Source organism: Lemur catta, chromosome 5, assembly GCF_020740605.2.
Source record: "Lemur catta isolate mLemCat1 chromosome 5, mLemCat1.pri, whole genome shotgun sequence".
Taxonomy (NCBI): domain Eukaryota; kingdom Metazoa; phylum Chordata; class Mammalia; order Primates; family Lemuridae; genus Lemur; species Lemur catta.
Window position 1 is genome coordinate 3,237,956 of NC_059132.1, and position 26,106 is coordinate 3,264,061.

General features: G+C 53.6%; 2 protein-coding genes across 4 annotated transcripts in view; one reads left to right on the forward strand and one right to left on the reverse strand.

Moving 5' to 3' along the window:
- The window catches only part of SLC25A48 (solute carrier family 25 member 48), a 39,073-nt gene extending 16,857 nt beyond the window's left edge, over positions 1-22,216 (forward strand). The window contains exons 5-12 of one of the 3 annotated variants that reach the window (XR_006735066.1): positions 7,352-7,609; positions 10,004-10,137; positions 14,277-14,406; positions 17,299-17,336; positions 17,476-17,665; positions 17,777-17,872; positions 20,260-20,545; positions 20,983-22,216. Coding sequence is in view for 2 of the 3 variants with exons in the window: in XM_045550843.1 (XP_045406799.1) it covers positions 7,352-7,609; positions 10,004-10,137; positions 14,277-14,399 (515 nt within the window). In the remaining variant the exon portion in view is untranslated. The other 2 variants (XM_045550843.1, XM_045550844.1) reach the window with 2 other exon arrangements.
- Positions 22,217-22,321: 105 nt separating this feature from the next.
- IL9 (interleukin 9) lies at positions 22,322-25,378 on the reverse strand. Its single transcript, XM_045552655.1, has 5 exons — positions 25,265-25,378; positions 25,115-25,150; positions 24,998-25,030; positions 23,632-23,763; positions 22,322-22,441 (listed from the first exon to the last, which is right to left on the reverse strand). The coding sequence occupies exons 1-5, from the start codon at positions 25,376-25,378 to the stop codon at positions 22,322-22,324; spliced, it is 435 nt and encodes a 144-aa protein (XP_045408611.1).
- Positions 25,379-26,106: the final 728 nt, after the last annotated feature.

Sequence of the window (26,106 nt, forward strand, 5' to 3'; positions counted from 1 at the left end):
GTTCTGTGAGGCAGGTGCTGTTATTATCTTTACTTTACAGATGAGAAAACTGAGGCTGCCAGAGTTGAGATACTTACTCAAGAACATATAATCGGGGACTGGTGAGTGAGGACCAGCTCTGTAATTTTCAGTATCCAGTGAACAATAAAAATGCAGGGGCCCCTTGTTCAAAAATCGTGACACATTTTGCAATGGCAACAGCAGAGCATGAAGCCAAGCACAGGTCATGTGACTGCACACGCCTCACACCCACAAAGCCACCCTCAGCCAGCCGACCTGGGACTCGGGCCCACGTCTGCCTCACCCCAGAGCCCTTGCTGTGTGCCAGGTGCTGTGCCAGGAGCTTTGCATGTGTTTCGTCTTCACAGCGACCCAATTCCTGGGCGCTTACAAAGGGAGCCCGAGGCACAGAGAGGTTCCAGAGCCTGAGGTCACTGCCCTAGTGGGAGATGAGCAGAGACAGGGACCCAGGAGGTCTGACTCGAGCCCACAGATGCAGCTTCTGCTTCTGCCCCAGGGTCTTGTAGAAGCTGAGGCTGCAACACCTTTGGTAATGCCGGGTGGCCGGGGCCTTGGCACAGAAACAGCCTCAGAGCAGAGGAGGGCAGTGGGCGGGGCGCACGCCTCCAGAGGGACGTTGTCCAGGTAGCGGGCGGGGCTGTGGGTTCCCAGGGATGGTCGGAGTCACGGGTCTGTGGGCTGCCCCTCTCTCTGCGTGGCTGCCCTGGCCCCCAGCTGCGTGGGGAAGGTCTTTGGTGACTGCAGGTCCTGGGCACAGGAATCTCTCCGGAACATGAGAGAGAAGGTGGTTTTCTGTCTCTTGTTCCTCAGGAACCCTCAGGGCAGGGGTAGGAAACTCAGATGCCCGTCGGGAGAGGTGCCAACGTAAGTGAGCAGAGGTGCCTGGGAAGTGAGCGCTCTCCCATTTTTCTTGAGACTACAGCCCTTCCAACCTATATTTCATTTTCCCTCTTTTGATTGAAACGTGGACATAGAACATATTTTATGTTCAGCATCACTCCTGTGTTAGAAAAGCAGCAGTTCAAGCACAGTGTGTCAGCTTCAGCGTCGGGGAGGCAGTTGGGAGTGGTGAGGACTGTGGCAAGCTGGGCCCACGTCCTGTCCAAGGCGGTGGCCGCGACCCCACTCCAGCTGATGGTTGCCCACATGGCCTGATGTGTTTGGATCCTCTGATTTCTAAGAGAGGGCAGAGGGCTAGATTTTTCTGTGAGATATTTCAGTTGGAAATGGTCAGATAATTCCATTAAAAACAGACAGAACACCGTGCAGCCCAAAGCTGCGTGAACTGGACAGAATGGGGCTGGGGCCAGGGCTGGCTGCAATCTCGTGGTCTGTGCCCTGGGCCAGGCCCAATCTGTGTGGTAACTGTGCTGACATGGGCATTTCTAGGAATCCCTGGGCAGGGCTGGTGGCTTTGCTCATGGCTTCTGGCTTTACTCCGTAATTGCCGATCTGCCTCCGGGGTGATGCCAGTGATGTGAGAGATGGCACCCATGGGCTGAAGCCAGTGCCAGAGCCTCTGGCTTCTCCACCTGTGACAGGTGGACTGGGGAGGCCAGCGAGTCCCTCCTCGTTGTTTATTAGTGGCAACCCATGGCTGAAAACGTATAAACTACAGAACATAGAAAGTAGAGGGAGCAAATGCTCTTCTACCCAAATACAACCACTGTTAACACATGAATGTGTTTCCTTTTCCTGTTCTATATACATAGATTACAGATTTTAAGAGGTTGTGGTCGTGCTGTATGGATAATTTCATATCCTGCTTTTAACTCAACATTATAACATAAATATTTTCCATGTTATTAAAATAGCCTGTAGGATTATTTTAAATAGATGACTAATATTTAAAATGGATATGCAATATTCCTCAAATACACACACATACAAACACATACACACACACATTGAGAGGATCAATATAGTATGGTAAGAATTCAGTCTCTGGAATTAGACTACTTGCTTCTAATTCTACCTCCACCAAAGCTGAGAAACTTTGATCAACTCACCCAATGTCACCAAGCCTCAGTTCACTCATCTGCAAAGCAGGCATAATAATAGCAGCTGCTTCATAGCTGGGCTGAGACAGGGTACCCCTGAAGACCTTAGCACAATGTCTGGCGTATCGAAAACATGAAATGAATGTTAGCTATACTATAGTAAATGTATTATTTAACAATCTTTCTATTGGTGAACGCTTAGGTTGTTTACAGTTTTTCTTCTCTTAAAAATAGTGATGTGATCAGCGAATTTGTCCATAAACAGTTGCCTTCATTTAGGGTTATTTCCCTAGTGTGTGGGCTCTTTGATTCATGAGTGGGACAAAGGGTATAGACATTTTTAACATTCCTTGTACATATTGCAAAATCGTTATCTAGAAAGGCTTTACCAAATACATCAGCACTTGCTGCAACTTAACGGGAATTTCTGTTGGTGCTGACTACGGTTGCACAACAGCCAGCAGTTACCCCTCCATGCGAAGTCCTCCCGCTCAGCAGAGGTGTGCTCCTGCAGACTCTGCCACTCGGCTAGCAGGGAGGGGCTGGCCTGGGTCCCGCTGGATGTGTCTTTTACAGTCAGGCAGCTGTGAAGAAACGCTCCTTTTTAAAGCTGTTAGCCTTTGTGTGGTGTAGGTGGTGACTGGGTGCCCTGCCGGGCCTGAGCTGGAAGTCAGGGCTGTGTCCCTGGAGGCCGGGAGTCCCTCTGCTGCCCGAGCCTGTCCCTCCTAGAGGCTGATGGTTAATGACACTCCTTCCTCCCCCACCTGGAGCTTTGAAGTCTGTGTTTCTGTGAAAAGCCTACCGTGCAGATCACAAAGCCATCTGTGTCACAGGAGGGCAGAGTTTGGAGGAGGAGAGGAGGACTCGGTACTAACTCCGTGCCTGCCAGGCTGGTCTTTCACCAGGCTCCGCTGGTGGCAAGGGGTGAGCATGGCGTGTGTTTGGAGTCCCCCTTAGAATCATCCACTCACAGGCATTTCCTGCGCCCCTGCTCTGAGCCGGGCACAGATACCAAACTCTGAGGGTTTGGGAACAAAGGCCTGGGAGTCCGTGGTTCAGTGGGAGCTCAGTACTGACCTGGCAGCTCGTGTTCTTCCTCAGCTTCCTTGGACAGATGACATGCAGCCCACAGAGTTCAGTTGTGCATGTTTTCAAGAATTACTTCCCAGTAACTTCCCAAATCAACTTTTAAAAGTCATCAAAATTTGATTTTCACAAACTAGAATTGGTTCACTGCCAGAGTCACTGAGTACTCCAAATTCAGTGCTTTCCCGAGGCTGGCTGCCAAGGCCCCCAGGCCACATGTCCCCATGCCATGTGGCACCTGGCACCGCCGCACGGGCCACCGGTGGGAATCTTTGCTGTTTTCTAGAAGAAAGCTCCACTGTTCATTCATCAGCAGTGGTATCTTGAGCCAGTCATAGTTTTCCACTGCTCCTACTATTGCTGTTGAATTAAAAATAAGTATTGGTAGAGATTCATCATCATCATTTTAGGTTTTTATGATTTGGGCCTAACCAATGGTGTTCCTATGATGCATTTTTGTCTCAGGGATATTTGGGCCTAAAATTATGATGACTGTACTTGAAGACATTCTGCTTTGTGGTCCCGTATGAATCCTCCATCCCTCCACGGCTAGTGCTGACAGACCTGTGACATCCACTGCCCCAGAGAAAGGTTGTGTGATACCTCATTGATCTCCCAGGGTTCTTTCACCTTGAAAATCAGGAGAGGGTAGTTGGGCTGAGGAGTCTTTGCTCTGCCTAAGTGGACTGTGACCAAAACAGTTTTTTTTCAGTATAAGAAGTCATTTTCTTAGTAGGGTGTGTGTGTTTGCGTAGGTTCCTGCAATTGTCAAAACTCATCAACTGTACACTTAAGAGTTGTACCTTTTATTGAGTGTAAATTATACCTCCATTGAAAACCAAACTAATAAAAAAAACGAGGATATGAGGCTAGAGGGGGAGAAGACCAGGGGCTCTTGAGAGTGATTGGTTCTCATGGAAGAAGTGAGGCTTAAGAATGGAGAGAGGTCCAGCCAGGAACACACAGCCCCAGTGTAATGACAGGGAAATCTCAGACAAACCGGGGGTGAGGAAACTCTATTCACAAGAAGTGGGCAGTGTAGTCTTTCAAAATATCGTTGTAACAAAAAATAAAGACAGACTGTGGAAATGTTCCAGATTAAGACTGGATTCTGGGCCAGGTGCGGTGGCTCATGCCTGTAATCCTAGCACTCTGGGAAGCCGAGGCAAGAGGATCACTCAAGGTCAGGAGTTCGAGACCAGCCTGAGCAAGAGCGAGACCCCTGTCTCTACTAAAAATAGAAAGAAATTATCTGGACAACTAAAACTATATATAGAAAAAATTAGCCGGGCATGGTGGCGCATGCCTGTAGTCCCAGCTACTTGGGAGGCTGAGGCAGGAGGATCGCTTGAGCCCAGGAGTTTGAGGTTGCTGTGAGCTAGGCTGGTGCCACAGTACTCTAGCCCGGGCAACAGAGTGAGACTCTGCCTCAAAAAAAAAAAAGACTGGATTCTGTACCGTAGGGGAAAGTGCTGACAAGGACACCATATCAGATGGCAATTTGATGACAGATAGTAGATAAGATAAAAGTCCACTCAGTGCAGAAGTATCAAACTGATAGCTGATGACAGGTGTGTAAGACAGTATCAAGATTCTTAGGAACCATGTTTCCAAGTATTTACTGGTAAAAAGCCATGTTGTAGGTCACCCACCCTGAAATAGTTTAGAAAATAAAATTATGTATGTATGGGTGGGGAAAAATGTACGTATATGCAAAGGAGTTTCCTCATTGCTTGCCTTAGGAAGAAAAGAAAAAGGACAGGTTTGGTTCTTGTCTGGGTCTTGTTGACAAGGCGGTTCAAGGTTTGACAGGAGTTTTTCCAACATCTGCACCTCCAGAGAGGATTTTATCACAACACTGCCCTTCAGTTAGGAACTCCTGAAAGCCAGGTCTTACCCAGAGCTGATTCCTGAAAACCTGGACTCGTGGTCAGGTCACTGTTACCTGGTTATGAGTGAGGCCCAGGCAAAGTTTGGGCACGGGGACAATGACATCTACTTGGTCAAAGTGCACACATCATGGAGTGAGAAGGGAGGTGGGGAGAGACCCCACAAACAACAAGCAACTGAAGGAAAATGTGGGCAATAGGTAAATCTGGGCAAAGGGTATATATGGGCATTCTTTATACCATTTTGCTTTTTGTACATTTTTGGAAATTTGCAATTATGTCCAAATAAAATTAAAATATATATATATTGGGAATGAAGGTGCTGGAAGGAGTTCCCAGGGCTTCGCAGTGTAAACTCGGGGCGGTTCAGAGCTATGTCAGTATCCTGGTGGTGGCCATCACCGTGACAATTCTATTACTTTAATCTCAAGCAATAAAAGTTAGATTGCTTATGTTGCAAAGCTGGGCGAATGAGAGAGAATTTCCTTATTGCTTACCTTGGAGGGAAAAGGAAAAAAAGTGCAGGTTTTTTGTTGACAAGGTCAGCGGCGGTTTGGCAAGTGTTTTCCTAGTCTCTGCACTTCCAAACAAGGTGTTATCGGGACATTCTCCTTCAATCAGTAACTCCTGGAAGCCACTATCTACCCACAGCTGATTCATGAAAACCTTGACTCCTGGGGTAGGTCAGCATTACCTGGAGATGAAAGTGCTCCAGGCAAAGCTGACGTGTCTGAACAATGACGTCTGGTCTGCCTAATGGCGAAATTGCCCAGGATGACCAGGTTTGGGAGAGGACCCGGTGCCAAGTGACCTTTCAGTGGGCTTTCAAAGGCCATAGACCCTGACTTTGTTAAGGGGGGCCTTGCACCCCTAGAAGTGTCCATCACCCCTGCTCACCTCCTATAAGATCCCCTGGGGAAGAGGTGAGCAGGGCTCTGTCTCCCGTCCACGCTGTGGTTGGCCCAGTGGGGATGGCAGGGATTTACCGACATCCCCACACAGAAGGGAACTACAGCCTGAGCTGGTCCAAGCACACTGCCCAGGTGAGCAGAAACCTCCCCCTTCACCGCTCCTGCTTCTGGGGTGAGTTAAAGCACAGGTTGTGCTTTACGCCCAGTGCCCAGTTTAGGCTGTGGAGTCATGAAGCTGAATGTTTGTCCCTCAGCTTACGTCTGATAAAGCTGGGACTGTCGGGGGGCTTGGACGTTTAACCACAGGATGAAAGTGACTTGTTTGTCTGCCGGCATGTGTGAGACCAAACCGGGACACTGTGTGCAGGGAATTAAACCAGCAGGCAAAACAGGCTCGTGGTCACAGGCAGACTTCACTCTATTTCCCTCCTGGTCATGGCAGGTTATTTTAGTTCCTTGAGATGGGAAAGTTGAGGACAAGAGCCACTTTATCTGCATTGGGACTGGAAGGTCTGTTTGTACTAAAGGGTCTGTAGCAAGAAGATGAACATCAGAGGGGAGGGATACAGAGTCTCTGCTGGCTACACACCTAGAAGGAGCCAGAGACACAGACAAGCCCTGGTCTGCCAGCATAGACCCCCGAGGTCAGACAAGAAGACAGCAGCCCTGAGCCCCTGAACTTTGCGGGGCCAAGGGCACCAGCACTGCCCTACAGCTGTTTAGGGCACAGCCTGTCCAGGGCTGGCGTGAGTGAGTGAGAACGTACCCACCCCCTCCAGGCTGTGGGTCCTGCACCCACGTCACTCCAGCCACCTTGGTGTCAATCAATAGCTCACTGAGCCACTACAGTGTTCCAGTCACCATGCTGGGCACTTTACGTATATTACCTTATTTATACTCATGACAGCCTGTCCCTCTTTTAAAAATAAGGAAACAGAGGCTGAAAATGCTGACCTGCCAAGGTCAAAAAGTTCGTGAGTGGCAAAGCTAGGATTTGCAGCCAGGACAGTCTGGCTCATATGCTTTTTGTCACACTGTGCACAGGTACATGTGTGCACACACATACAGCATATTGGATTTTCTAGCCTCTGCTGCAAGGAAGAGCCTGATGTGCCTTGTCGTAATTGAGCCTGGGCATTCTGCAGTCACCTCTGCTTAGAAAGACGTGGTGGTTGTTGACCAGAAAGCTCTGGCAACCCTGAGGCAGCGGGTGCTTTATCCCGTGGTTGAGTTGTCTTCAGTCTGGCTGTGCGTGTTGGCAGCGGCTCCTTGCTGGGACCTCAGAATCCTGGTGTTAGCTGCCAAGAAGGTCAGGAGGTTTGGTAAAAAGCCGACGGGCCAAGTGAGAGGGACCTGCCAATGGGCCAGGCTGGCTCCAGTGCCAGGGAGTGGCCGGTCTCTTGCCCTCCGGGTCACTTGCCATTTTCTCCCCCTGTCTTTGCAGCCAACCTCGGCCTGAAGTCCAGGGTGGCAGCTCTGGGGGACCAGCCGGCGTACCAGGGACCTGTGCACTGCATCGCCACCATCGTGAGGAGCGAGGGCCTGGCGGGGCTGTACCGGGGGGCCAGCGCCATGCTGCTGAGGGACGTCCCAGGCTACTGCCTCTACTTCATCCCCTACGTGTTCCTGAGCGAGTGGATCACACCCGAGGCCTGCGCAGGCCCCAGCCCCTGCACCGTGTGGCTGGCGGGCGGCATGGCAGGTAAGGGCAGCGGCAGCCGGAGCCCTGTCCCTGAGGAAGGGCAGGACACACGCAGCCACTCACCCAACAGTTCTTTGTGAAGTGCCTCCTCTGTGCCAGGCCTCGCAAGGCAGGGAGAGGGCTGGCAGTCGGGGATGGCACCCCTCTTCTCTCATCCCCTTCCTGCCGAAGCTGTGAGCATGGCAGTCCTCATTTGGGCTCATCCAACTCTAGGGTAACAAATATATTTTGAGCACATGCTCTGTGCTCAAAATTACTGGGCTTTGGGGAGGAAATCTGTTATCATTGTTCATCTTCATTGAATATCAGCATGCTGCAAACCTTTCTAACGTGAGGATTTGATTTGTTCTATAAGGCAGGAATCCATCTCCCCATTTTACGGATGGGAAAACTCAGGTCCAGAGATACTGAGCGACCAACCCAAGGTCATATAGCTAATGCTGACAGTACAGCAGGGGCTCTGCAGTCAGAAAGAGCCAAGTTCAGATCTACACTTTGTGACCATGGACTGGTTACTCAACCTCCCTACTCAGCACCCTGCACCATGTCCCCTTTCATTTAGGGAAACAGCATCCGCACAGTGGTCCCCCTGGCGCCCCCCCAACCTCATTTCTGCTCCCCACTCCTCACTCCCTGCTGCCACTTGACCACGCCCAGCTCTCTCCACCACAGGGCCTTTGCACCCGCTGCTCACACTGCTTAGATCTAACAATGTGGAGGCCACTGGGGACTTTGACAAGAGCCTCTTTGGTGGACAGGAGGGTGTAAAACCCTGATGTCATGGGACCAAGAGAGAATGGGAAGAAGGGAATTGGAGAGGCCGAGTAGACACGACACTTCTGAGGGCCCTGCCTGTGCTGTGACGAGGGACAGGGAGATGGAGTTGTAGCCCGAGGGGCACGGGGAGGTCAGGCGAGGATTGCTTCCTAGGGAGGCGGATATCACGGCATGTGTGACGCTCACAGGAAAGCTCTCACGCAGAGAAGGAAACTGTTATTCCTCCCCCTCCCCCTGCACCTCCTCCTCCCTGCGTCATTAGCGGTGCTGTAAACTTAGAGCAAACACGGCAAAGCCCAGGTCTTAGCCGCCGCCCAGTGTGTGCCCTCTGCACCGCGGGGCTGGGGCCCGTCCTGTGCCTGGGTCCTGCAAGAGCTCAGTCGTGCTCGCTGGCTGAGAGGACGCCAAGGTCCCCTCTGCTGTCATTTCTGAGGAGGGCAGATGTGCATGGCCTGGTGGGCAGATCTCACTGTGTGATGCCCTTGCCGGGGGCTGAGGGAAGCGGCTCCTGTCCTGGCAGAGGGCAGGGGAGGGTGGAGACGGGCAGGGGAGAGTGGAGACGTGCAGGGAGAGTGGAGACGGGGAGGGGAGAGTGGAGATGGGCAGGGGAGAGTGGACACGGGGAGGGAAGAGTGGAGATGGGCAGGGGAGAGTGGAGACAGGGAGGGAAGAGTGAAGATGGGCAGGGAGAGTGGAGGCGGGGAGAGGAGAGTGGAGGCGGGGAGGGGAGAGTGGAGATGGGCAGGGGAGGGTGGAGAAGGGCAAGGAGAGTGGAGGTGGGGAGGGAGGGTGGGGACGGGCAGGGGAGAGTGGAGACATGCAGGGGAGAGTGGAGGTGGGGAGGGGAGAGTGGAGATGGGCAGAGAGAGTGGAGGTGGGGAGGGAGGGTGGGGACGGGCAGGGGAGAGTGGAGACGGGCAGGGAGGGTGGAGACAGGCAGGGGCTCCCAGAGGGCGCGGGCGGGAGGCCGGGGGTCCGCAGGCGGGTGGGCAGGCAGGGGCTCAATCACAGAACTCTGCAAACCGGCTGCCCTGGACTTTGACATCACTTTGGTTTTTTTCTCCTCACCCGAGAATGTGTCGGTTTCCGTGTTTGTACAATAAGCTGGTTTTCCTTGAGTTCTTTGCCTGAGCTCATCCAGCGAGGACAGCCCAGTGGCTCGTGCGTGGTCCGATTGTATTCCACATATTTGGAAAAGAGATTTTTAAAAACTCTGTCCCTGCTTCGCCCCACCCCCAATCCCTGAGCTGCCTCACCCCGGGCTCCCTCTTCTGGTGCCCTGGGAAGGTGCCGCCTGTCACTGACTCTCCAGTAGTGGCCGCGCAGCGTGGCCGGCACGTAGCACACTGGCCGGGGACGGCGCTGCGCTCGGTGCTTCACGGCCGTCAGTTCGCGTGGTCCTCAGGGCAGCCCCATGGAGGCAGGTTTGCTGCCCCATTTCACAGACAAGGGGCCCAGGGCTGAGGAGGGAGGAGACCTCTGCCGGGTCCCGCGGGGAAACAGACTCCGCGGGTTTCAACCCTGGGCTCTGTCCCCTCCCCCAGCAACTTGGTCCGTTTCTGAATAGTGGAGATTTGCAGCCAGCCAGCCCCGGACACCTGTCTTCTCTCTTTGCAGGAGCGATTTCTTGGGGGACAGCTACTCCTATGGACGTCGTGAAAAGTCGACTCCAAGCTGACGGGGTTTATTTCAACAAATACAGAGGTGTCCTGGACTGTATCTCCCAGAGTTACCAGAAGGAAGGCCTTAAAGTAAGCCACAGGGGTCCCGCGGGGTCAGTGCCCGTCCCTGGAAGGTGGTTCAGACATCGGGGGGATGTGAGACTACAGGTCAGACATCGGGGGGATACGAGACTACAGGTCAGACATCAGGGGGATACGAGACTACAGGTCAGATATCGGGGGGATGTGAGACTACAGGCCAGATATCAGGGGGATACGAGACTACAGGTCAGACATCGGGGGGATACGAGACTACAGGTCAGACATCGGGGGGATGTGAGACTCCAGGTCAGATATCGGGGGGATGTGAGACTACAGGTCAGACATTGGGGGGATATGAGACTCCAGGCCAGATATCAGGGGGATACAAGACTACAGGAAGGGACTGGGGAGACCGAGGGGCTTATGGTTTCCATGTAGGAGGTGCCACAGGGAGGTGTTGTGCCAGGCACTTCACCTGGGTTGTCTTGTCGCGTCCTCGCCAGCTGGGAGAGGCGGTAGGTGTGCGGCCCACCTGATAGAGGTTCAGAGAGGGCTGGTAACCTGCCCACAGTCACACAGCTGGTACATGGTGTAGCGGGGGCCTGGCCCGCATCTGTTGTCACCACAGTGTGCCTTCCCATCAAGGGCACAGTTTGTGATTCAACCAACAAGTAGAGAGGGTCACAGAACTTCAGACGGGATGCTCTGTTTTTATCTGAGATTTTTTCTCTACTTTCCCAAATGAGTCATAATTCTAAAAAGCTTATAGAGATAAAACATATTGCTGATACTATTTCCTTCAAAAATTACAGTGTTCTGTAAAAAATGAAGTCCTGGAAGCCAGCTGAGTCCAGACGATTAGTTTCCTAAGGTCGACAGTGTTTGGTCCACAGCGTTGACTCAGAGACAGGTTTTAAGTTGATATAGCAACACTCAGCTCGATTAACCACCCACTGACCAGATGTTTCAAGAGTAATTTTTAAATTTATTATTAATTCATTGAAAAATAGGTAATATATGAAAATAGGAAGCGTCCAAAAGTACAAGAGAATGTACTGTCTCAATGTCCCTCCTGGGTCCCTGCCCTCTCTCAAAGGTGATTACCGTGAAGAGTTTATTGTGTTATATTGACAAAATATTCATAGCACGTACCAGAATATATGTGCGTATGTATAGATCTGTGTGTGTTTGGATATGTGAGTGTTTACTTGTAAACATAAATAGTAACGTTAGTAAAAACCCCACACAGTCCTGGAAAATCAAGTTGTCTCAAAGGCAGGTTTCTAACAGCGGCAGGAGGGGGTAGAGAGCCCTTCCTGGCCCAGGGCGGCTCCGGGTCCCCGCTGGCCGGGGCTCTGCCCCAGGCAGGGATCACGCCATCCCAGCATTCCTTCCTGTGGCCCCAGGAGGCCGGGCGCAGAGCTAAGCCCGTCCTCATCCACCCGGTTCTCACCTTCCTGCAACAAAAGATCTCAGTGACAATAAAGAACTATAAGGGAGTAAAATGATGATGGTGGTGCCCAACCTCAGCAGCCATTTGTAACCCACTTAGGGGTCATGAGTGGTGTGGCCTCTGTGATAGCAGAAATCAAACATCCATGGCCTCGGGGGCGTCCCCAAGTGAGAGTGGAAGAAAGGCCTGCAGCTTTGCAGCCGTTCTCCGTGGGCTGTGAGGACCGTGTCCAGCCACACGGGCCACGGGTCTGACTGGGAGGGCTGTCCCTGCATCGGAGGCTAGAGGAGCAACTGTGCTCTTCGGCTCCGTAGGGGTGGCTGCTGGGGAGGGCTGTGACAGTGCCACGGGGCTGGAGGAGAGACAGAGAGGGACAGTTGCAGGTAGACAGCTGCCAGAGGCACCATCTGCCCTGTGGCACGGTCTCTTGGGGGTCTGGAGCCCCTTCTCTCCCCAGGAAACCCCCACTGCTGCCACCACCAGACTCTCTAAGCTCAGAGACTCTTCCTTCTCGTGTCCAGTTCATTCATTCATTCGTGGCTCACCCGTCCATCCACGGATCGTGTAATAAGTGTGTGTAGAAGTCAGCTCCGGGCCAAGCGCTTGTGGGTGCTGGGGACTCAGGGGCAAACCACACACACTGTTCCCTCTGCCCGTACTCACAGCCTGTCTGGGATCATTAGTGGGGAGAACAGCACGAGGAGTTGCTGGCATGGGAGAGACACAGAGTGCACACAAGGTGACGGGCCACACTCCACTTTGGGTGGCCGTGGGAGGACTGCCAGGGGCTGCTTGGCAGGTCTGGGGAGCACTCCAGGCAGAGGGTCCCAGGAGAGGCCCAGTGGTGGGAAGGTGTCACCTGCCCAGGGTGTCGGGGGGGCTGCCGCCCAGAGACAGCCAGGGCAGAGTGTGTGGTTCCTTGCAAGCCAGGGAAGGGTGTGGACTCGACCTTGGGTGGTGCGGAGCCGTTGGGTAGGGGGACCCAGTCTGGAGGCTCAGAGGTAACAGCCGCAGGTCTGCGCTCTGTTTGCTCCCGTGGGCCCCTGGCAGGCCAGGCCCCAGCTGCTGGGGGAGGGCTGTCGGTCTGCGTGTCTGGAGTGGCCTCGGCTCCCGCAGGGCCGGCGCTGCAGGGGGAGGCTCCCACTCCAGGCTGCCCGACTCGGCCTCAAGGGCAGAGCCCAGCCCAGAACCACAGGGAAGCCTCTGGGGGCACCAGGCACGGAATTTGCCTCTCCGCCTGACCCAGTTCCTCGCTGTTACTCAGTCACTCTGGGTGAGTCTGTGGAATTCCGGAAAGGTCAGCGGTGGAGAGGAGCTCTGATGTTCCCAGGCTCCCGCCCGCACCCTGCCCGGTGGCTCCGGGACATGCCTCAGCCCCTGCTAGCCCCGGGGTCCCGGCCCATCCGCCCCCTTCCCTGGGCCAAGCTTGAAGGAAGGCCATCCGCCACCCTGCCCGGGGACACAGCCTGCACCACCTCCGACCCCACAGCGCCAGCAGCCACGGAGGCTGGGGAAGAGCACGGGCTGCTTTCTGCTGCCTTGGAAATACCAGTTCTGGTTCCGAAACTTGGCGAATTATTCGGGGGTCAGAGAGCAGGTTTATACCACATGCCCGACAGTTCTCTGGCCAATTATGCTGGGGTGGGGGTTTGCACCGAAACTGCTGTTTCCTCCCAGAGCATTCATTATAGGCCAGTCCACACTGCACCCCTCACCAGGTCCCTATCTGTCCCCATCACTGCCTGGGTCCCCCGTGGGGCTTATCTCCCCCAATAGGTTACAAACTGCTCCAGGGGCGGAACCACATCCTGGTTATCAGCCTCCACCCAGCACCAAGCAGGGAGACCGAGGGAGGAAAGGAAGATCCGGGCGTGACTGGGAAGCATCTTGCAACGTTGCCCAGGGTGGAGACACCGTGTTTGTGTCACATAGCAGGAAAGGCAGAGGGTGGCAGCTCTCAACTCAGGCCCCTGCTCTGAGCACTCGCGCTGAGGGCAGAGGTGGCATTGTCCTGCCCGTTAGGTGGTGACTGTTGGTAATGACGACGAGGGTGACCATGATAGTCAACAGTTAATGTCAGGCACTGTGTAAGTGCTTGGAAAGCTTTGTCTCATTTCGTCCCTCAGACGTCCTTATTGCACCAATACTATTGTTACCCCATTTTACGGTTGGGAACATTGAGTTCCAGAGAGGTTGCCCCTTTGCCCAAGTGGCACAGCTACTGCGTGGGACAAAGCTGTGCCTCAGCTCTGTGTGCAGAGTCTTACGCGCGGCCCGAGCTCTGCACTCTGCCGTGTGGGGATGTCCTGTGAAACCCGTCCCAGCGGCTGGTCATGGCTGGGTGCTCTGTCTACTTAGGGCTTGCAGATTCCTGAGGATTGTGTGTGTTTGTGTGTGTGCACGAGAGAGAGAGAGAGAGAGAGAGAGAGAGAGAGTGAGAGAGAGAGAACGAGAAGCCGGGCAGTGTCTGCGGGTTTAAGCAGCTGCCTACAGTGCTCAGTGCACGTGTGTCAGGGTCTGGGCGGGCAGGTGCCATCAGGTGACAGGGGTCAGGGCAGGGGCACGACTGGGGCATCCCATGTGGTCTCTGCCTGCACGTCCTTTGGCCTCTGGCCGGGGACTGGGCCCTGGGAGGGCGTCGCCACCTGCTGCTTCTCTGTCTCTCAGCGGTGGCCCCCGGAGGGTGTGGGCTGGTCTGTGATGACGGGGCCCCTGTACTAACCCCTGTGCGAAGGTGTTTTTCAGAGGCGTCACCGTGAACGCTGTGCGGGGCTTCCCCATGAGCGCGGCCATGTTCCTCGGGTACGAGCTGTCGCTGCAGGCTCTCCGCGGGGACCACGCGGTGACCAGCCCCTGAGCACCAGGTCAGTGTGCTTCCTTCCCGGCCGCCTGTGCCTCCTGGGAACTCAGACTCTTTTCTTTGCCATGAAAATGTTGTGGGCTTCTGGAATGTGCCTGTGTCTTCTCACATCTCACCTGGGTAGGTCTGGGGCTAGAGCTGCCCCTCCTCACCCATCGGCAGACGGCAGCTCTAAAATGTCCCCCAGCGACGGGTGGTGCGCTGGGTCCTGGTGACCGAGTCGCAGAATCCGCCTGTTCGTAGCCAGCTCTCCCACCCGCCTGCCCACTCAGCAGCTTCGACAGCCCTTGGGGAGAAGGGCTTTTAGCCTCACTGCGCAAACGCCATGGCCTGTGCCCAGAAGTGAGGACTCGAACCAGGGTGCCCACCCTGCCCACCGTGGGCACCGTCTCCCACCTCCCTACTGAACTCCGGAGCCTGAGTCTGAGAGCCACCCACGGGCTCCCAAAGCCCTGGAGGACAGCCCTCTGCCACTGTTCCTTGCCTCCTACACCCTCTCCTTGTCCCCTTTCTCAGTGCAGAAAGATCACTGCAGCCTGAGTGACCTCCTAAAAACAGCAGTCTGAGCCAGTGACTCCTTGCTCAAATGCCCTCGGTGGCTCCCGTTGCCCTCTAGATAAAGCCTGTCCTCAGCACTTCCCTTCTCCAGCCTCTCTCGTCCTCTGTCTCACCTCTGGGTCTCTGCCCCTGCTGCTGCCTCTGCCTGGCACCCTCTTGCTTCCTTCAACTCTCTGTCCTGCAGGCCCTGGGGCAGAAGCCTCCTCCTGCAGGACACCTGCTTGGCTTCTCAGCGGGGAAGACTTGTGCCTGCCGTGACCTCCCCCGCCCACGCCCTGCACCACGACCGCCTGCGGCACCCGCAGCCCCAGGCAGTGCCGCAGCACTTGCTCTGTCCACTGTGGCGTTGCCAGTGCCTGGCACGGAGCCCGGCACACGAGGGAGCCTCAGCAGCATCGCTGGATGGGTGGGCGAGCAGCCTCCAGTGTCCCCTCAGGGCCTCCTCTCCCTCCTCTGGCTTATTCTCCTTTGTTTCTCCTCTGGCCCCAAACTGGTTTCCTGTAAAGGTCAGAAGACAAGGTGGGTGAGTCACTGAACTTTCTAGTCATCCAGTACCATTTCACTTCAGCCTTGGTTACTACACATTCTCCCAGGAAGGACGGTCTTCATCAGCAAGGTCTGGAAGACCCCACTGCTGCCTCCTCTGGGGGCTGGCAGGGGCGCAGAGCCCCGCCGGGATGCATGGGGGGCACCGGAGCCTGGACGCAGGGACGGCCCGGCCCACCAGGCTGGCAGGAGTGAGCCCAGGACAAGCCCTGGCAGCTAACGGCCCTCAGCTCTGTAGGCAGCACCGATGGTCACAGCTTGGCGGCTTCTGTCCTTCCTGATGAAAGGGAAGGGGAGCCCTGCATTGGCATAACTGGACATCGTGGGTGAGGAGTTTGGGCTCCAGTGAGGCCCAGGCAGGGAAGGGAGTTTGCCTTGTTCTTACCGCTGTGCTCAGAGATCGGCCATTCCCCTCTTTTAACAGATAAAAGTAACCTTTAAAAAAAACCTTGTAATAAAGTCAATGCATTTTTCTTGGAGAAAAAATAGAAAATACAAATAAATAGAAAGAACAAAATAAAAATACCTGTCATTGCAAGACCTTGTTATTATTCTTCCAAGTGTGTCTGACGTGCATCCCCAGCTTGGAATTCTGCTCCGCACGGTGATTCATGGCCCTCTCCCCGTTTAGTAGGTCAGGACTGTTCTCCATGCCATGGAATCTTCAGCCGTAGGACGGTTTCAGTGCCAAGAACTCACAGATCCCGGAGTGGCTGGGTGCCTGCCCAGCCCGAGTACCCCGCCTCTTGTGACCACCCGGGGCATTGGCTGCTGCAGGACGAGGGAAGAAGTTTCTAGCAAGCCAGTCATGACTGTGCTGGATTTGGCCTTTCATGGCAGTGGCCAGCCCAGCTGGAAGCTTTTCTCTCTGACGTGCTGTCTCTTGCGGTGGGCTCGGATGTCGGTCTCCCTTAGGAAAGAGGACGGCCAGGATCAGGTGGGAGCAGGAGGTTCCCGGCCACGGGTCGGGGCCTCACCTTACATAACCCTCGCCCAGGCCTTCAACTGCCCGCTCTGGCCCAGGAGCACCACAGCCCGTGCACAAGACCTGCACCTTAATCTACCAAGTACTCTGAGCCTCGGGGTGGGCCACGCTCCAAGCAGCAGGAGCACTCACTGTCTGGAGATGGGAACGCCAACGCCTTCCGCACTGTCTAGTCAAGGACAGCGTGAGATGGTGTCTGTCAGAGGACGAGGGAGCCCTACAGTCTCTAAGAAGTGGTGGGATGGTGACTGTCTCAGGAGTCCCTGGCACAGGCGGCAGGAACAGCGTGAGGATTGTTCCGAGTTCCTGCGGGGATGGAAGTGTCTGGCTCCGAGCAGCCTCCCGGTTCCTTCCGACAACCAGATCCGAGCTCTCCTGCAGCTCCCAGAGTCCTGACAGGAAGGTCGCTTCCTTTTCATCGATCCTCCAAGTTATTTCTCTCCCAGACTACGTGCGGCAATGACCCCAGGACAATTCGAAGCCCAGGAAACGCCACACAAGGTGGCTATTTTGTGACACGGTTAGTTTTACCTGTGCACATGGAGAAACCGGAATCAGACGATACGAACATGCACACTCTGAACCTCATTAGCCTTCTTTCAATTTCAGGAAAATTCATTTTCAAGGAAAGAGACACATTCTCCCTACAGGATCTTTTTGGAACATTCACAAAGAACCGGCCTGTGCTCGTGGTGGTGCTTTGCCATCTGTGCTTCTAAAAGCCAGGCTCCGGGTGGGTTGTTTGACCCCAGGGTCTGACGGTAACTCCAGTTAGATGACGTTCTTGTCTTTCCTCCTCTCTCCCAGGGCCAGTGTCGCCTGAGCAGGACATCACTCCACTGCAGGTGGGTGCTGAGGGCGTTTCCAGAACCCGCCGCAGGGAATCTGATGAAGAGAAAGGACTCCCCGCCCCTGGGCTCAGCGCCAGGCGGGCCTGCGGCCAAGTGCGCCGCCCTGGGAATCGGAAGCTTCCTCCCTTCGCAGTTCGGAGTACGCGGTCTCCACCGGCTGGGCGCCAGCCGCGGCCTCGAAGGGCAGCGAGGGACTGTCAGTCCATCCATCACCATCTATTTCAGCTCTGGACTCGCACCTGGCAAAAAACAGGGTAGAACAGATCCTGCCCCCATGGCCAGTGTGAACTCTTTGGGGATTCACGGAGGAGCTGGAGTTGGCTGTAAGTTTCCAAATAAAAGTCTTGAAAACTTCTTCAGGTGGAGTCTGTATCGGATGCCTCTGCCTGGCTGCCGAGAGGCACCCCGCCACCATCTTTGCTCTCTCTGCTCAGGTCCCCGTAGATGTCACCAGCCCAGAGAGAAACCCGCTCCACGCAGGGGAGGAACTGCCGGTGGCAGTCTGGTGTCTTTTTTCCCAGATGCCGAAGGTGGGCAGGGGAGGGCGCAGGGGTTGAGAAGGGTGATGCGGGAGAGAAAGCCTCTTGCTTTGTGACGTGCTTTGGAGATGGTGGCCCTGGGCTTGGGTGGGGTGGGTGCTCCCTGGGCCTTATTTTCACGTGGAAAACTGAACAAAACAAAATACTTTGTCCACAATGTGGCGTCAGGCATCAGCGTCTGTGTCGTCCGTTGGAGTGTCTTTAGACAAATGGAACTCAATTTTTAAGAGAGGCTGAAAACAGAACAGAATTCGCAGCCAAGCACCAATTTCAGTGTCTGAGTCCCGGAGTTGAAGAGCTTCAGACTCAGCCAGTTGGCTTTAGTGAGGACGGTGAAAAAAATAACAATTACTATTGGTCTCAGGTGGTTTCAACAGCAGGCCCTTTCACTCCTAAAAATTATTAAGGGCCTCAGAGAACTTTTGCTTGTCTACCAACACTTACCAGAAATTAAAACTAAGAATTTTAGAAATACTTACTCACTTAAAGTATAACAAATGGCATGTTAATATAGATAACATAGTCTATGAAAATAACCATTCATGTCAAACACAAATAATGAATGAGAAGAGTTGCAATTGTCTCCCATTTTGCTGCTCCCTAAGGTCTGTCTTAAACGGGGGGCCGTCCACGCCCCGTCAGCTGCCGCAGGTGTGTGGCATCCCCGCCACGCGGCCTTTGGAAGACGCCCTTGTATGCTTGTGAGAAAGTGACAGCGAAAAGGGCGGATAACGCCTTAATGTTACAGGAACATAGTTTCCACCTGAGGGGCGCTGCCCTGCAGACAAATCTGCCTCCCGAAGGCTGAGAACGGCTCCCTTGGCTGATACACCGCAGGGCCACCACTGGGTGGCAGCAGGGGACAAGCAAACCCTCTGCAGGTGCCGGTGTCTGGTAGCGCGTGACCTTGGACCCCTCCCCACCCCCCGCCCTGTGATAAGAGCACCTGGGCCCGTGACATTTCTCTTCCCGTTCTCTGGGTCCTGCCATCTCCCTTGGCGTTGGGCTTTTCCTTCTCTGTGGTGGACAGAACCTCAGCCTAGGGAGACCTCCCTGAGTTCCGGTCCCAGGTCGGCCACCGGCTACCTGCGTGATCTTGGCGAGCTCTTGCCCCCTCTGAGCCTGTTTCCCCTCCGAGCCTGTTTCCTCGCTTGCAGAACGGCCATACTGGCCTCCCTTGCCTCCCCTCCATGGCTTCAGCAAGAATCAAGTGCAACAGCAGTCTCGCAGACTGCACAGCACGATGCGCAGGGGAGGGAGGAAGGCAGGGGCTCTCTGCGATCTTTCTGCTTTCTGTCCTCTGCCCTCCGTGAGTCTGTGTTGTTTGCTTTGCTCAGGAGGGGACACAAGGTGGCTGCAGGCCGTTCCGGGCCTTGTCTCCGCAGGTGAAGCCCTGAGAGCTGCAGGCATTCGGCTCCTCGGCCGTGGGCTCCAGGCAGACGTCCAGTGAGCCACGTGGGGGGGGGGGTGTGCAGACGCTGACGGCCCTGCTCGTGCCCAGGGGGCCTCAGGGTCACTGGTTCAAGCTGTCCAGGGTCTGACCCTCCTGGGGAGCATGAGGAAGGCAGCCACAAGTGTTGGGGAGGATGTGAAGAAATTAGAACTCTCCTACATTGCTGGTAAAAATATAAAATGATACAGCCATTTTGGAAAATGGTTTAGCATTTTCTCAAAAGCTAAACTTGGAATTCCTAGATGACCCAGCAATCCTACCCCTAGGTATATAGGTATAGCCAGGAGAAATGGGGACACTAAAACCCACTGAATGATGCACTTTAAGGGGTGAACTGTGCGGCATACAGTATGAATCCTATCTCAGTGCAGCCGTCTTTTTAAAGTAATAAAGACTGAAACGCTTTGGATCCGTGTTCATTCCTGCTGAGGCTCCTCGCAGAGGCTGGGAGGTCTCGGTCTGGGGTCAGCGAAGGCAGCAGGGTAGCGACCGTGTGGCAAAGCGAGGAGAAGAATTAGGGGGTTGAGACTTCACAGCATTGTCCTGCTCCAGGCTGGCGGGGGGGTGCACAGACGGGGGTACGGATGGGGACATGGAGGGCCAGGGTCAAGGCCGGCAGCATCCGGGCATGGTTCTGGCCGGCGCTTTGGTCTACAGTCTCCTGGGAACAACTCTCCCTGGGGCCTGGTAGCCTGGATGGGGCGGCAGCTTTCCGCGTGTGGGCCGTGTACCCTGGGGAAGCCATGCAACCTCTTTGGGCCTCAGTTTCCTCATTTGTGCAGTGACAATAATTATATACAATATTTATTTAAATACCTCATGGAGTTGTTGAGGCTCTAAAAAGATACTCTGCAGAATATGCTTAGCAGGGTACCTGGTACGCAGTAAACCCTCAATAAATGTTAGTTCTTCTCCTTTCTTCAAGGTGGCTTCTGGATAAATCTGAACTCTCCTGGCAGGGAGGAGAGCAATTACAGCACACCTCTCGACAGGTGAATCCTCCTGGAGCCTGCCCGCGGGGCAGATCCTGTGGTTCCGCAGCTTTTGCAGAAAAGCCGAGGGGAAGCACCGAGCCAGGCTGGCGAGGAGCCCCCGGCAGTGTCGCAGAGCTGCTCTGCCCACTTCCTCCGGCAGCCCCACTGCATCGCCAGGTGGTGTTCTGAAACCGTCACCAACCACCAGCCTCTGTCCCTGCTGTGATCCTACCCGGGGTGAGCATTGTGAGGTGGGCGTCTTCCGGTGCTACATGTGGTGAACCACATTGCACACCACGGCGCAGCCCTGTCTGGGCCAGTCATTCAGAAATCGCAGGTGGAGGAGGGGGGAGGAGAAGGCCGTGCAGTCCTGACCAGGGATGCCACGGGGCTGGCTGTCCAGGGAGCTCCAGAAGCCTCTGTCCCTCCTGGAGACACCCAGCCCAGCCCTGGATAAAGTGTCTGGGCGAGAATACCCCGCCCCGCCACCCCCCTCCCCCCGTCCCTTCTGTAAGTGGGGTGAGCCAGAGGAGAGCAGTTTTGTGAATACAGCTCACCAAGCCCTTATCACGATGCTGAAATCCAAACCAGCTCTGAACACTCACGATTCGCTGTGACTCATTTGGCTGCAAAACTTGGGCACTTCGTGGGAATGCTCTTGTGTTTCACTGCAGGGTGGTGCTGTGTTTGGCTATGGGATCTTGCTGCAGGCCCTGCTGTGGGCGTCACATGATATATGGCACCTGAATTGTGCATTAACTTTCCCGAAAGGCTAAAAAGCTTGAATTCTGAAATCTCTCTGACTCCCGGGTGTCTGGGTAAGGGAGTGTGGAGTGGAGTTACGGTGAACCTATTTTACTCTCAGGCTGGGGTGGGGGCAGCACAACGTGCACACCTGATGGGAAGGGAGTAAGAACAGGCAGAAGGCTAAGAGCGAGGGGTTTGGAACAAGAGAGCGCTGGGATGAATTCCTGCTTTAGTCCCACCAGCTGTGGGAGCTTGGGATAGTCATTCAGCCTTTGTAAGCTCCAAGGCCTGTCCTCCATCCGGTCCACACTGATGGGGCACCTGCCCCAGGCCAGCTCGGTGCAGGCACTTGGGATACAGCAGGGGGCAAAACAAAGACCTCCGCCCTCGCCCTCGGTGAGCTGGCGCGTGAGCAGGGAGAGACAGAAAACGGTAACACAATGAATGGATGAAGGGGAGCGCACCTTAGCAGGTGGTAAGTACCGTGGAACAGAGGCCAGGATCGGGTCTGGGGTTGGGAAAAGGTTGAGTATCAAGGCGAGGTGAATAGCTACAGCCACACTGTGCCAGCCAGACAGCCTAGTTCAAGGATCCCTCGGGACACTGAAGTAGACCCTGTCCCCAGCTAGGCACTGTGCCCTGCACGGGGTGGGGCTAGCTGAAGGTATTTCAGGTGAATAGATAGTAGCTGTCCCAGGGTTTCTCTGCTCCCTGGCACTTCTCCCGGTTCAGCCTGAAGCACTTCACTGTCTTCCATGAGAATGTGCCCACAGTGTTGAGGAGCCTCCCACCTCTTGGACCCACCGAGCTGCAGCCGTCTCCCGCCTCAGTTTCCCAGGACTCCAGCCCCACCGCCAGTGCCCTGCTGCCTCCCTCAGATGTGCCTCAGCCTCCCCTAGTGGCACCCCTCAGACTGTCCCCCATGCCCCTTCCCAGCTGCGCCCCTGCAGCCCCGGCCGCAGTTCATGAGCTGTGAGTCTGCACTGAGGATCAGGACTCTTATTCCTGCCAGGGGCGTCTCTGATTCCTTCTTCCCCTGACAAAGTCTGTGACTTTCTTTACTCTGAACAGCAAGGAATGAATAAACCTGGAGACCAGCTTGTACTCTTTTTTTCCCCATATTTACTCCAAAATAAAGACATAGAATTTTAAACAAATGATCACAACTGATTATAATTTACAGTAGTTTACTTGATATTTTAATTACAACAGCTTAAAGAGAAAGCTTTTTAAATTCAATAAATAGAATAAAAAAATACTTCATCTTCATACTTTTCCTTTCATCCCTCTCATCTTTTCTTTCTGGAAAACTTCCAGGAGACTCGTCAGAAATGTCACCGTATTGCCGGCTGTGGTTTGGTTGCAGGGCTGATCACAGGAAAAGAACTGTGGGGATGAGAGTTGACAAGGACAGAGTGACTCACACGGTGTGGACCCAGCAGCCCAGGAGCCACCTGCCCTGAGTGGGAGACAGAGGTGCGGGATGGGCAGGGCAGGGGCCCGAGACCTAGGGCAGGAGGTGGGATAGTCCGGGTTCTCCCACGCTGCGTGAAGACAGAGTGGGTGGCTGGCATGGTGGCAGGATTCCAGGGGTCTGTCACACACACACACCCTTAGACACCTATCAAGTGACCCTAGATTTCCAGTTAGAGAAAGCCTTTCCTGGGGACTCTTTGAGGCATAAAATTGCATCATTATCCTTTCAAGTTGCCCTTCCAAGGTCATTTTATAGCACAATGGCTAAGAGTGGGACTTTGGGGTCACATAGACCTAAGTTCAAATCTCAGCTCTGCCACTTATGAAATACGTAGCCTTAGGCAAATAAGTTAACTTTACTGAGTGTCAGTTTTCTCCTCTTTAAAGTAATAAATCTAATGGTCCCTAAGTTTTCAATGAAAAATTCTGTATGAAGGGTTTGGAACTGAATGCTGTCGGTGGTAGAAACAGCAGCGAAATAGCTTCGGTCAGGGCCTTCACCCCCCCCCCCCCCCCCCCCCGCCGTGATCTCAGTGGAGATGCTAATTCCCAAGGCTGGTGGGGGGAGGTCACCCCACCCCGTCTCAGCACGTCCCCCCCACCCCTTCCCTCCAGGGGACAGGGGACATGCAGAAGACGATTGTGTGCCCAGGGGCACTGAAGGCAAGTGGCAGGCTCGTACCTTGACCTGGGCACATTGCCTTTCAGCACCTCCTTAACCAACTAAAAAAAGCCTCCTTTAACTAAAGGCTACAATATCCATTCAGTTAGCAAATTGAATCTCTAGGATAATTTAGCGTTAGGGGAGCTATAGCCCTGATTCTCTAGATTGTAACTCCTAATTATAATCGGAATGGATTCTTCCATTATTCAGAAAGGTGTAAATGGCCCTATCTGTGTGCATACTTTTTAAAACGAGGGGGAACAATGGCCTATCTCACTTAAATTCTATTGTTTCTGATTAAATTTCTTAGGTGTCCCTTATTGACCTTGAACTATCAATTCCAGCTTTACCATCCTTTCTCACTCAGGCAGGGCTGGCATCGACATCCCCATAGAAATCACCAACCAGGACATATCACACAGGAAGACAAACTCACCGGGCACTTGTTGTGCTTTAGGACTTCAACTGCTTTTTTCACCCGACTGAAAACCAGTGGGTGTCTTGTCTGCACCGTGGTGTTGGTCAGCTGTGACAGCCCCTCTCGGAAGCATGGTCTGGTGCAGTCGTCCTGGTAAATCATAAGGATTTATTAAAAGAAACACTCCAAGGACAGTTTTGAGAATAAATCACACAGCGTGTTCTATAGGGACTATTTTAATTTAACCAAGGTAACTCAAACTCGCGTTACGTTCAGATACATCCCTTGCCAGTCTAGAAAATAATCAGTTTTTCAATGTGAAGCCACTTTCCCACAGGGACAGTCCCTGGAGATTTCCAGTGTGTTCCATCCAGGAAGCACGAGGCCCGTGGGCCCTGGGGAATGGCCAGCTCTGAGTCTCCCGTGCAGACGGGGCTCCCCGGCTCCAGGTCTTGCAAGAGCGAGTTCGGAAGTACAGAGAGAGGAAAAGCCTTTCTGATGGGTTGTGCCAGCTGAAGCGGCTAGAATAGGGACCGCAAACGGGGCGGGGCGGGGGGATGCTGGGCTAGCGCTGCGTGGCGCATGCTTTGGCTCCAGAAGGCGCCCTAGCCTCTTCTCATCCAGTGCTGGACTGCCATGGTGTGACGTCTCACCGCCACTGGAGTGCGAGGCTCAGATTCTCCCAGGCGTGGCTTGAGAGTAAAACACTGCACACTGTGTGTGCCCTGGATAAGCACTTCCTCCTCACCATAACCAGGAGTTTGCATTAGGAATCGGAGCATTCCTGCCACCCTTCTCTCCTGCCAGAGTGGGCAGTGGCCCCCTTGGGGCTTTGCCTCCACCCACAACTTTAGGCAATCTCTCTGCCCGGAGTGCAGCACGCAAACCACGCCGCAGCCGCCCTGGTCAGCTAGGTAGACACCGGGGAGGGAGGGACCGAGGGAGGGGAGGAAGGAGGAGGTATAGCACACAGATAGTTTATGCAAGATGAAAGATAAAGCATTGTCATTTTATTTACATTGTTTCACAACCCTAGAGTCATTGGCAAATGAGTTAGAAAGCAATATGATAGGAGCTACATCAATGACTACATTCTTCATTCTGGTTTGATTTAATTGTACACACGGCCACTCATCTAAAAAGATATTTGAGATCCTTTTTTAAATATTGAAGAGTGTGCAAACTTCTCAAGGGACATAAAGCTAACTAATTACGAAGAAATTTATATAGTACAGAATTGTAAGAGCCCGGTTTTAACAGCAAATTCTCATCTGTAGTAATTGTAATTAAGTAACAATTTCTAATTTTAAATATCAAATGCATCCGTTTATTATCACTCAAAAACAAAAAAAGGATCAAGATGATATTCTCTCACTGTACTTACAGAAGGGATGGGCAGACACAAACAGCTGGTCACCTGCAAAAGAGAGATTTCAGAGTGAGATTCCAGACGTGAAAATTAAAGTTAGTTTGGAAAGTTCTTAAAAGAGCATTCACTCACGTTGGCGCTGCAGTTGCATTTTGAAGGCGGATCTTTCTAAAGTAGGTAGAGAGGTAAGAACCCATAATGAGTGGTGCGTTTTTCCATGCTCCTATCTGGAGCTCACTTCCATTGCCAGTAGCTGGCATGGCGGCCCCCCGTGCAGCCTACCTGCAGCTTGTTGATGAGGAAGTTGACGTCCAGGATCCCTGTCAAGGTCGAACACCTCTGGCCGTCCACGGCGCAGAGGAGCAGGGCAGAGGCGAGGACGGCAGCGAGGAGCATCCTGACGGGGACGACTGGAGCTCCACCTGCAGATGCCTTCAGACCTAGTCGTATTTAAGGCTCCCTTTCAAACATGGGAAAACCCTGACATCAAACCGATACCAAGGGCCCACTTTTTCTCTGTAAGTTGGGGCCACTTGATATTGAAAAACCAAAAATCAAACTGAGTCACTTGACGAAGACTATGTCATGCCAGGAAATATCATTCCCCAGAAAAGATGCTCTTCAGCAATTTGGGTACTGAAATGCTAAAGGAAAAGTTAAAGATCTCAAAACCATAATTTTTTTTTTAAGGCAGGGATTCCGGTTGTGAGGGTTAGAATACTTTCCATGAAAGCCCAGGTCTGTATTTTCCCTTTTTACATTTTTGGAAATGCTGATATAATAGCCAGTCATGGGTGTTCTGATGAAGGGGAGCCCTGGGGAGGGAGGAGGGGCCAGAGGAAGCAAGATGAGTGATATCGCAGGACAACTCTTCTGTCTGCTGGGATTTTTCTTTAGTAATCACAACCTCGGGCTTACTGTGCTTGATTCCCAAATCATAGTGTCTTTCCTGCCTGGGACCAAATTCTCCACCTCATGCAAATGCACCTGAGAAGTATTCCTTTGTGCAAGTGCCTGGAAGAGCAAATCTTCAACTAGAAGCACAAGAATGCAGCAACACGCTTGTTAGAATTGGGCTTGAAGATTCCTTAGTATCTTAAGAGACTTTATATAGCACCGTGATA